Genomic DNA, 12,880 nt, shown 5'->3' with positions numbered 1-12,880 from the left:
GATGTTGTAGCAGAACATTTATAAATAGAGTGTCAGATTCCTGTCCCACTCTGGGTATCATCAAACTAGTCACCACACAAAGCCTCTTTCAGCAGGACCTCCTTTACAATCCTCATGGAGGAAAAATTCAGCCTTACAGATTTATTAGAATTCTGTCATCATAACAAATATGATTGATAAAGAGAAACAGAAGATTAACATATTTAAATTTCCGAAAGGCATGTGATGAGGTACCACCTGTATGCCTACTTAAGAGCTTATAATGTTGGGGGTGGTATATTGGCATGACTAGAGCATTATGCAATGAATAGAATATAGGGATAGGAGATAAAGGGAGCATTTTCAGGATGGTAACCTATAACTAACTAGGAGAGGACTTCAGGATTAGTGCTGGGGTCGTAACGTCACAACATTATTAATGAATTTGGATGATGGAAGAAGATGTGGTATTGCCAAGTTTTGGATGACATGGAATTAGGTGGGAAGGCGAATAGGATGACACAATAGGTTTACACGGAGATATAGACATGAGTGGGCAAAACTTAACTTATGGAATACAACGTGAAAATTTGAGGATGTGCACTTTGGCAGGTGGACTAGGAGATAGGAATATTAATTACAATGGGGAAAAACTGCAGAAACCTTAAGTACACAAATTTGAAGACATTTTAATGCACAAACCAAACTGCTAGCAAAGAAGTTCAGTTGGTAATAGGGACTGTTTGTCTGTATTTCAAAGAAAATGAAACATAAAAATAGGGAGGTTTTGCTAAAGCTGTTTAAGGCATTAGTCACACCATACCATAAATATGGTGAAAAGGTTGGTCCTCTTATCTAAGGAAAGATATATTGGTATTGGAGGAAGTCCAGAAGATGCATTTTCTTGCATTGGGAATGATTTTCTTAATAGGGAAAGATTCAGTAGGTTGGAAAAGTACTGAATGGAATTTAGGAGAATGAGATGAGACCTTATTGAAACAAACAAGATCCTTAGAAAGCTTGATGATTAGATATAGTGAAGGTGTTTCCCTTTGTGGAAGGATGAGCCAATGAGCATAACCTCAGAGTAAGGTGCCATCCATTTAAGACAGAGGTGAGGAAGTATTTCTTCTGAGGGTAGTGGATCGAGAGAATTCTTTAGCAGCATGCTTAGGCTGGGTCATTAAGCATTTTCAAGTCTGAGATAGACAGATTTGTAATTAGGAAGTGAATCAATAGTTATGGGAATAGGGTGGGAAAGTGGAGTTGAGAATTATCAGATCAGCTATGATCTCAATGGATAGTGGAGCAGACTTGCTGGACCGAATAGTCTATTTCTGCTCCTACATCTTAGGATATTATGGCTTTATGAAGGCAATATTTGGGTAAGTTTGTAAATCTCATTTGCAATAATGTAGAAAATTAATTTGATTAGAATAGTCAGTCACAATGAAACGTACAGCTGTGTTGTGTGTCCACTAAACAGAAAATATGACAACCAGCTGACATAAACTAGGTCCTAACATTAAATATGAAAGTGAGTTTGTTGTGAAGTTTTCAGTGTTTATACACTACAAAAAGATTTGAAAACAATAGTTTTACACATGGAGATCATAAGTGCAGATAAACCACACTACAAAATTCAGATCCCTATAGCACCAGATAACTAAGGACAAAATGCATGACGGAGAAAAGTAAAATCGAACTGAAGAATCATATCAGATTTGAAACATGAACTATTTCTGTCTCTACAGATTCTGCTAGAAGTGCTGATTCTTGCCGGCATTCCCTGTGCTTAATTTAATATCCAAATGTTCTTTGTTGTAAACATTAAGAATGAAGTCAGTGCGCGTACTGGTCTGCTACATCACTAACCTGGGACTAGCTTACAGTGATTAGGTCAGCTAACTGATAGAATTTTTACCTAAATTTTGCAGCTTGCATTTCACAAAGTTGCATATTTTGCTGGAAGCAGAGACGCATCGCATTTTTATAATGGAAGGGTATGATTACACAGTCTGCTGTTAATTCAGACCAACAGGTGCTCATATCACAAGAAAAAAAAATCATTTCAGTGCTAGGGTGCAACTTTGTCTTCAGGATAAAGTCTGAGACTCAAACATCATCTGCTGCTTCACAAATTGCCATCCTTCTCAACTAAGATCTGAAGTGAGAATTTTGCTCAGAACTGCATAATTTTCAAAACAATTCACAACTTTACAGGTAATGAAGCAGTTCATGGCCATAATGTACTGCATCCAAGCTTGGGCTGATTAGTGGCAAGCAACACTAACTCAAGTGTCAGACCATGACCATTTGTTCAACAAGTCAGAATCAAACCAGTGCACCCATCCACTTCAGAAAGTCACTGGCATTGCCATAGCTGAATTCCCTTTAGGGGCTACCATTGATCTGACAGTGCCCGAAACGTCGATTTCGCTGCTCGTTGGATGCTGCCTGAACTGCTGTGCTCTTCCAGCACCACTAATCCAGTATTTGGTTTTCAGCATCTGCAGTCATTGTTTTTACCACACTGAACAAAATCAGCCATACTGTAGCCAGAAGAGCCAGTCACAGGCTAGTAATTATGAAAAATGTAACTCACATTCTGACGACTCAGTCATGGATGGGTGCAGCTTGCAATACAAGAGATTTATATAAATTTCATCATTATTAATTTTAGAGTTTCGATTGCAATGACAAAAATCCTTGGTCTCTGAAAGGGTTGAACAAGTAGCTAGTGGGGATTTCTCTAGTCACGGCAATTTCTTTGAAAATAAGAAAGGAAATTGAATGTGACACCAGCATGTAATTGGATTTTGTTTTTATTGGGAAAGATTTTACAAGCAAATGAAATAAAGTGCATTATATTTCAGTTTAAAAGTTCTGAGGTTGTTTTTTCCTTTTGATTTGTGGAAATACTCATAACTTGGAAAAAATGTTGTTGGGTTTCAGTTTAGTAGGTTTGTAGAAGACTTGGCTGAAGTTGGATATGTAAAACAACTCCTCCAGAGATGGGGAGATAATTTAGAACTGTTAAGAAACAGGTTACCTCAGCTTAATTTTAAAGTTCCAGATCAAAAGGATTTGGTTAAAACCTTGAAAAGACTATTTGAAGCTGAGAAGGTCTAAGCTTAATTGCAGAAAGGCTAAGGAGCCAATCAGATTTTTTTTTAAAAGATGGGAGAATCAAAGCCAGAGCTATGGTAAACTAGACAAGAATAGAGAAGCACCTCTTTTGTGTTCGAGATGTCATAATCGGATGCTGTTGAGACAAAGGAATGGTATTTTACTGTGTTTCAAATTTTTTAAACTTGCTTTATATGAAAAGGGTTTGATTTATTTAACTTTTCTCATTTGTTTTGTGCAACATACTTTTAACAACACCAAACCTACAGCATTAAGTGTTTGTATTTAAGTGACCAACTTGTCAAAACCAAATAAAAATCAAAATATGATCCTTCAAACCAAGTTTCAGTCTGGGATCTGGCCTGCTCAGTACTGATATCAGCTGGGATCATTACAAGCTCCCAAAGCACTTAAGACGTTTGACACCATCCAAAACAAAGCAGTCTGCTTGATCGATTCCCCAACTATCATACATTCACTGCCTTCGTCACAGATGCACAGTAGCATAGTTTGTACTTCCTCTACAAGGTACATCACGTTGACTCACCATGGCTTCGATAGCACTTTCAAACCCATTACCTCAGAGATGGTAGATTTTAAAAAAAGGCAGTTGCGTGGGATCACCACCACCACCTGCGTGCATCCCACCAATCCAGTCACAATCCTGACCAGGAACTCTACCACTCTTCCTTCAATGATACATGGCCAAATTCCTGGAACTCACTTCCAACTGACTGTAGGTGTACCTATAGCAAATGGACTGTAGATTTTAAGGTAGCAGCCCACTGCCACCTTCTCAAGGACAGTTAGAGATAGAGAGCAAATGCAGGCCCACAGTGACATCCACATCGCGTGACTAGAAAAATATATTTTTTTAAAGTCCCGAGGAGCAAGGGAATGCACAGGTGGTGACTCTTAAAACAATAATTTTCTCAACAGAAATAGGTTTTAGGCAATACTGGATTGACATCCATCTATACACAAAACAGGACATTCTCATCTGTTGAGTTATGTATTGGGATTCCCATAGGCAAGACCACCTTTATTGGCTGACTATGTAAGTCACTCCGCATGATAAACAATAAAGACCAAATACTCATCATCTGTCGGCTGATCACACCCCACTGGTTCAGTGCCTTTTATGCTAATTTTAAAATGTATACTCTTGTTAGAAAAAACAAATCCTAAAGTTATGGATCAACTTTTAGAAGATTAATTTTCACACAGCTATAAACAAAAGGAAAATTGGGTCAAAAGGAAAGTCCATGGACAGACAGGAGAAATTAGTCCCACACCTCAAAGCATAACGTTAGAGTCCCAGAGTTATATAGCACAGAATCAGACCCTTCAGTCCAACTTGTCCATGCCTGACAAGAGATCTTAAAAACTGATCTGGTCCCATTTGCCAGCATATGGTCCATATCCCTCTAACTCATTCCTATTCATCTATCCATCCAGACACTTTTTGTATATTATAACTGGCAGCTTGTTCTAGTCACACCACATTTCCCCTCAGGTCCCTTTTAAACAGTTCCCCTTAAACCTATGCCCTCCAGTTTTGGACTCCACTACTGTGGAGAAAAGGCCTTAGCTATTCACCCTATCCATACCCCTGATGATTTTATAAACTTCTAATCCTGGCAACATCCTTGTAAATCTTTTCTGAACTCTTAACACCATCTTTCCTATTGTGGCCTAACCGATGTCCATACAGCTGCAGCATGATATCCCAATTACTATACTCAATGGACTGACCAATGAAGACAAGTGTACTGAACACTTTCTTCACCACCCTGTTTTGCTGCAACTCCACTTTCAAAGAACTGTGTACTTGTATTCCTCGGTCCCTTCGTTCGGCAACATTCCTCCAGACCTTACAATTAAGTGTACAGGGCCTGCACTGATTTTCCTTACCAAAATGAAACACCTCTCATTTAGCTGAATTAAACTGCATCTGTCAGTCCTCAGCCCATTGGCCCATCTGATCAAGGTCCCTCTGCACTGAAGTAACCTTCTTTACTGTCCATTGCATGAGGAGATACTGAATGTGTCAAAGTTGGAGGAATAACAGCACATGGAAAATTGTAGGACCTGACAAAGTTACACAGCAAGGCCAATCTTAAAGATGAGAATTTTAAATCAGGTCAGCAAAGACTGAAATGAATCATAGGAGATGGCTATAGTTAGGAATGGGGCAGCAGAAGTTGAATGACCTCAAGGACATTAAAAGTTAGAATGTCAGCTAGAGTATATTGGAATAAAGGATGGAAGTAGGAAAATGAGCATTTCAGCAAAAAGGAGAAAGGTGATCTTGCAGAACAGGAAGTCGATAGTCTTTGTAATGGAAAGTAGTGGCGCCGAGAGCTCAGTTCAGGCTAAAACAAGATGCAAAGTTTGCAATCAGTCAGTTTGTTCAGCTTGACACAATGACCAAGTGACAGTGAAATTAGGGGTGAGGAAATGCAGTTTATGATAGACAAGACAAACATTAACTTTAGTTTTCCCAATATTTAATTATAGGAAATAGTTGCTCATCCATTATTAGATATCTGACAACCTGATAAAGATAGTAGAAGGTTTGAAAGTTGGTAGTGAAGTTGGATGTGGTCAACTTAGATCAAGAACAAATGTTATGGTGACTTGAGGGGAGGGTGGATGGCAAAACTTGGGGGCCTCATGAGACAACTGTGCAAACTCCAATGTTTTGATTAGCTTTACAACAAATATTGAGACAGCAAGCAAGAGATAATGAATGAGTAGCAAAATAAGCATTTGGAACATTGTTTCTGATTTGCCTGGTCTTCACCTTTGGCAGTAATGATCGGTGAAGCAGAAATAATTCGAATAGAAAAAAGGCATTTGCACAAAAAAAAGCAGGAAATTACTTATAATTCTCTTACATGTAATTTATACCAGTTCAAGAGGTCCTGAGAGATTTTCTTTCTTTCTCAGCCCACACTTGTTTGGATGAATTGCATACTGGAATCATTTATACTGCTTATTTTCCTTGGCTCAAAGACTTACCCGCAACTGAGAGACTGCAGCCTTTCCCTCTTCACTCTCTTCATCCAATTCATCATCGCTCCATTCCCAGCCGCCATCTTCTGTCTTATGTAATCGACCACTAGAACCTGGAACCCTTCTCACCTGATCAGCATAAACAAAAGGAGAACAATTCAGGACTCTCCCTCTTAATTAAAGACTTTGATCTTTGATTCCTTCACTTTTAATAGCGAGGAGTGGTATATACTTCATCTCAAAATTGTACACAAAAAACACAAACCATTTGTATGGAGGAATGAACCCCCAGTCTAGAACTATGCTACTGTACAGATATTGCTAAATAACCTTCAATACCGCAGAGAACTGTCAAACAAGTATTCTCACTATAGCCAGAGGAACAGCAGTCATGTGGATCTGAAGCAGAAGATGGAGATCAAAGCTGAGAATTAAATATTTAGGCATTTGACTTTTCAAAAGTTGACGGGATAGATTTGTTAGCACAAGATGGAACAAAATACTAAGAAATAATCTTGAAAGGAAGATACAGAATCCATATTGGTTGACGTAAGAAATAAGGGAAGTCAACTTTGATGAAAATAGACTGTAGGCTCCGATCAGTAATCATACCATAGGGTAGAAAATAAATCATGAGATAATGAGGATATGTAAAACAAATTAGTACATTAAATCACAGATGACTTCAAATTTCATATAAATTGAAAATAAAGTTGACAGTGGTAACCATGAGGAAGAATTCACAGAATGTCTTAGGAAACTATCCTGCATATGACATGTTGCAGATCCAACCAGGATTAAGCTATTTTGGACTTGGTCATGTGTAAAGATGCAGGTTTTGTAAATGATGTCAAATTAAAAGGCCGCTAAAAAGTGACCAAAAATGGTAGAATTTAGCATTCAGTTTTAAGGGAAGAAACTTGGGGCAGAAGCACCTGTACGAAACTTAAGATTAATTAATAGAATTGGGTGCAGTGGATTAAGAAAGGAGTTCAGCAGAAAAGATGATTGATGGCAGATATTTATGAAAGAAGTGGAGTATAAAATTGGAGATCTTACAAAAACGTAAAATATAATGGTCAGACTACATGCGGAATACTGTTTAATTTCTTTCCCTTTTCAAAAGGGAATATATTGGCATTGGGGATAGTCCAGAGAAATTTCAATAGGTCAATTCCAGGTCTGCAGAGATTTTTCTTACGAGGAGAGGTACGGTTTGGCAAGGGCTTAGCAGTGTAAAAGAATGAGGGAAGACCTTTTTAAAATCACAAAATTCTTAGGGGACTTGACAGGGTAAATGCAGAGGGGTTGCTTAGTATTGTGGGAGAATTTCGCACTAGAAAGTATAATCACAGAGTAAAAGGTCATCCATTTAAGACAGAAGTGAGGAGGAATTTCTTCTCAAACAGTAGTCATTCTGTGGAATTCTTTACCAAAGAAGGCTGTACAGGCTGGGTCATTAAATATACTGTAGGCTTTGATTGGCATGGTTTTTAAACAAGTATTATTGGGATCAGGCAAGAAAGTGGAATAGAAGATAGTCAGATCAGCCATGATTTCATTGAGTGGTGCAGACTTGATGTTTAAACATCTTACATGACTGGTTTGCCCTCAAAAATTTGATTTTTCCCTGTACTACTTCTTGGTCACCATTTGGTTATTAAAATTTCCCAATCCCCTGGCTTACCACTGTTCTTTGCCACATAGCATATTTTTTTCTTTTAAATTTGATACTATCCTTAATTTCCTTGATTAATTATGGTCAGTTTGTCCCTTTCCTAGAGTTCTGGTTGGATATATTTTTGCTGTGGGTCATGAACTATTTTCTTAAAGTCAAAAATCTCAACACCAGGTTATAGCCCAACAGGTTTGTTTGGAGCACTAGCTTTCGGAGCGCTGCTCCTTCATCAGGTGGTTGAAGGAGAATAAGATTGTAAGACACAGAATTTATAGCAAAAGTTTACAGTGTGATGTAACTGAAATTATATATTGAAAAAAAGACCTGGACTGTTTGTTAAGTCTCATCTTTTAGAATGACTATGTTGGTTTCAGTTCTTTCATAAGTCGCAAAACGTTTTTTTTAAAGAAAGTTACATTCTCAAATGAACTTTAACAATTGGTATCATGTCAGCCCAGATAATGTATTGGAGGTGTGAGTTTCCCTGTGTGAGGCTGTCTGTGCCACGATAATCAGACTGATTCTAATTTAAAAAGCAGATTTACAGAATTTTACATTAATCCACGTAATCCAATTGTAAAAATTCACTTGAGAATGTAACTTTTAAAAAAAAGTTTTCCAATTTACATACGAAAGAACTGAAACCAACATGGTCATTCTAGAAGATGAGAGATTTAAACAATCCAGATTTTTTTTTTCAAATTTTTAATTTCGGTTACATCACACTGTAAACTTTTGCTATAAATTCTGTGTCTAAATCTTATTCTCCACAGCCATCTGATGAAGGAGCAGCACTCCGAAAGCTAGTGCTTCCAATTAAACCTGTTAGACTATAACTTGGTGCGGTGATCTTTTCAACCTTGTACACCCCAGTCCAATACCAGCGTCTCAAAATCAAATTTTCTTAAACATTTGCATTTGAACCCCAACCATTTTTTCTGCAAAATTCATTTCCCAATCAGCTTTGTAGTCAATTTTGCTCTCATCTCTATGTAAGTAACCCTATTTAAGTTTAGCACCGTTGCTTCCAGCTCAAGTTACTGCCTTTGAAACCAAATTTTAAATTCTACCATATTATGGTCGCTGTTGGCCCGAAAGGATCTTTTACTCAGATTGTTTTATTAAACCCACTTCATTATAGATCATCAGATCCAAAATAGCCTGATCCTTAGTTGGATCCACAATACATTGTTCCAAGAATCTGTCCCCATACACTATGAATTCTCTCTCATGGCTGCTTTTGTAAATTTTAGTTTCTCAAAGGTTAAAGCACCCATGAATAATATGCCTTTTTAAAAAAAAAAGATGCTCTCAATCTTAATCCATTTTCTGTACTTCAGAATAGCTTTCAAATGCATTGTGCATTTAAGTACAGGGCGATATATTCTCTTTTGATCCTAATTATTCTGGCTTTAGGTTGTAGGCTGATGCTTTGTGACCCACTCTGGACCTCATTATTAAATTACTTGCCCTGCAATGCCATTTTTTTGGCTTTGTAAATATACACATTTCCCCCCTCCTGAATCCTCTGCCCCTCTAATCAAAGCAGGTCTCATCTCCCAACATAAAAATGCCTGATGATAGCCTAGTCTTACTTCCTATCCATTAGCTTAAAAATGTGTTGTTGGAAAAGTGCAGCAGGTCAGGCAACATCAAAAGAACAGGAGAATCGACGTTTCGGGCATAAGCCCTTCTTCAGGTCATTCCGGACTTTTTTGCTGGACTTTTCCAGCAACACATTTTTAAGCTCTGATCTCCAGCATCTGCAATCCTCACTTTCTCCCTCCTATCCATTAACCCTTTTTTTAATGGGATCATACTGCACAAACTTTACAATCCCTTATTTCATCTATTAATTGCATGTGGGACCTTACCAAACACTCTTTGGAAACTAGGCCCACTACACTATTGGTTCCCCTTTGACCTACCATTTTGTCAAAGCTTAGAAATATCAATTAAAAGGGAAAACATTTTTAGTGCATGAGAGGAGTGTGCTGATCTGTTCACAGCAAGATACATCACGGAGAATGCAGTTAGACTGCCAAACTTCATTTAACTTTTAAATTAGGAATGTTGATTTTTATTTCTCAGAACAATGCCTTCACCAGAGGATAGCTGTCATCTGTTTTGTTGATTCAGTTGTAGTTAATATGCAGATTTGAGAATATTGAAATGAACCACACCAATAAACCCAGATTGATTGTCAGGAAAATTCTTGGAACAATTGCAATTATTTTGCAAATGTTACCAATCACAATTATACATAATATTGGATGAATATAAATACATGAGTTTGGTCTTTGTAGATAAAACGTACAGGAACATACATTAGGTCTATTCCAATGCAACAAAAAAGGAGACAGTTATCCTCTGGTTTAATTCTCATGACCATGGTTTGGCCAATCAGAAGCAGCATGGCTGATTTAAAATGTTTTAAGAGAAAAGCTTAGCAGGTAACTTTCAAGCAATCATCGAACTGGCACATTCTACATGACTCTTGCCGTTCAATTAGCACTCACCTTTCAGATAATAATGCTGTTTTCCCTCCACATTGTTACTTCTTGCAAATTGTCCTGATGAACGCAAGCCAAGTAGTTTTGATAAAACGTTTCTTTTCTCAGTAATACTTAAGTTGTGGACAACCAAACTACAATTTTCCAACAACTTTGGGCAGCACAGTGGCTTAATGGTTAGCACTGCTGCCTCACAGCGCCAGGGACCCCCAGTTTCGATTCCAATCTTGGGTGACTGTGTGGAGTTTGCACATTCTCCCAGTGCCTGCATGGGTTTTCTCCGGGTTTCCTCCCACAGTCCAAAGACATGCAGGTCAGGTGAATTGGCCATGCTAAATTGCCCTTGGTGTTATATGCATTAGTCAGAGGGAAATGTATCTGGGTGGGTTATTCTTCAGAGGGTCAGTATGGACTTGTTGGGGCGAAGGGCCTGTTTCCACACTGTAGGGAGTCTGATCTTAGTTTTGTTTACATAAAACCATGCTTGCTTTGCGTTATCCTAAGCTTTTGAACTGCATCTCAAGTCTACCATAATAATAGACTCCAGTACTTTCGCGATGATAGATTAGTGTTTTTTTTCCTTACTTTCTTGAATGACAGCAGTACATTTAGTAATCTCTAATTTGCTGCCACCATTCTAGAATTTAGGAAATTTTCAAAGATCATATCCAGTGGATCCATCATCTCTGCAGCTTAATGTGCTTATTTATTGTCTTCTCTCTTTATAACTGTAAAGAGTAACTTTTTCCAATTGTTTAAGGACCAGAGATTACTGATTTAAGGTGATTTGCAAAAGAACCAGCAGCAACATAAGGAAAACCTTTTTCTAAAAACAGAATGTGTAATTTGGATGACAGAAATTGACTCAACAACGCTCAAAATGTAAATTGGATAAAAATTCAAGGAGAAAAAAATTGCAGAAATGTGGGTGAAAGAATAGAGTTGATTTATCTGAGAAAGGATGTGTGCAAGGCAATAAGGAGGAATGTGGCATTAGGTGGACAGCTCCACTGCAGAGTCAACTTAGGTATGACAGACTGACTGGTGTCCATCTAGCTTGGAACCTTACCATGAGTCTGTAGGACTAACTTGTTAGTTATCCAAGGAGACTGCACAGATTTCACAGACTGGATGTCATAGAATCATAGAATCCCTACAGTGTGGAATCAGGCCATTCGGTCCATTGACTCCACACCACACCTTCGAAGAGCAGCCCACCTAGACCTACCCCCATTGCCTATCCCTGTAACTTTGTATTTCCCACAGCTAATCCACCTATCCTGCACAATCCTGGATGTTATGAGCAATTTAGCATTGGTAATCCAACTAACCTGTACATATTTGGATTACGGGAGGTAACCAGAGTTCTCAGAGGAAACCCATGCAGACATGGCAAGAATATGGAAACTTCAGTCACCCAACACTGGAATCGAACCCAGATCCCCGCCAAATTAAATCTTCTGGGTCTTGTTTTATACTCTGTAAAGGACCCACTAAAAGTTTTGCTGGCGCTATATTGAAGTAAATGCCAATCTACAAACAAATTTTTGCATTCAGATCTATAACTCTCACTATAGGAAAGATAGAGCTGGTGAAGCAAAGCCAATAGCTACTGCAATGTTAAGGAGATCAGACAATTTACAAAAGTACTGGCATTCTCCTTATTGGAAAGAAGGTGTTTGAAGGGTACACATTATGTCATTCAAATTAGTAAGGATTTTGCAAATTCAAAGTTATTTGACTGGCACTGGATGCCATAAGAAGAGAAATGAAAACATATTTAAAACTGGAGGCTTTAATATTTGAAACAACTCATTAAATTACTTGATCTTTGAACTTACCTTTTCAGGTCAAATGGATCTGACGAGAAACACACTTTTGGTTTTAAAGACACAAGGAAGGCAGTCTCTATTTCAATAATGAATTCTAAAGATGAGGTAGGGGTCACTAATGTGACAATAAACTTTTCCTTGCAGCCTGTCCTTTACTGTGAAAGAAATATTAGAAGATACCACAGATATAGAGCAGAACTCAAATCTTGCATGGTTTTGGACTCGAGAAAATTAGGAGTTCTTAAGATTTTTTTGCCAATAGCAAAGCTAATTATTCTAAAGATAGCTTTAGAAAAATGTGTGTTCAAACAGGATAATCAAACAAAGAGTTTTGAGCTATGAAGGAAGACTAAAAGACGGAGCCAACATTGAGATGGAAGCTATCAATAGTCAAGAAAATTGATTGACAGAGACTTCATGGTGATGTAGTACTCAGCCAGTGTAACTTGAGGGGATGTGTAATTTGAAGGATCTTTAAATAGTTAACAAGTGGAAAGAGCAAGCATGGCTGATTGTTGAGTAAAAGGGATCATTTGGCATGAAAATGACTCATGAAATTATACCTCCAAATGTTCTACAAATGGAAAAAGATTGTTAGAACATCCTGCATCACACCTCTAGTATTTATACTTCATACATTTTCACCAGCTTATTTTGGTTATAAAATGGAATAGTGGAATATTAGTTATATTCTAACACCACTGGATGCAGAAGCAGCATTCAGCCAAACA

General features: G+C 37.8%; 1 protein-coding gene across 3 annotated transcripts in view; it reads right to left on the bottom strand.

The window, feature by feature from the left end:
* The window catches only part of oxsr1b (oxidative stress responsive kinase 1b), a 178,743-nt gene that overhangs the window by 36,043 nt on the left and 129,820 nt on the right, over window positions 1–12,880 (bottom strand). For all 3 annotated transcript variants that reach the window (XM_072570027.1, XM_072570026.1, XM_072570028.1), the window contains one exon: window positions 6,133–6,255. In XM_072570027.1, the coding sequence (XP_072426128.1) occupies window positions 6,133–6,255 (123 nt within the window). The remainder of the gene's footprint in view (window positions 1–6,132; window positions 6,256–12,880) is intronic.

The sequence above is a fragment of the Chiloscyllium punctatum genome, chromosome 5 (genome assembly GCF_047496795.1).
Source record: "Chiloscyllium punctatum isolate Juve2018m chromosome 5, sChiPun1.3, whole genome shotgun sequence".
Taxonomy (NCBI): Eukaryota; Metazoa; Chordata; class Chondrichthyes; order Orectolobiformes; family Hemiscylliidae; genus Chiloscyllium; species Chiloscyllium punctatum.
Note: the sequence above shows the minus strand (reverse complement) of the source record. Positions and strands in the feature narration are given on the sequence as shown.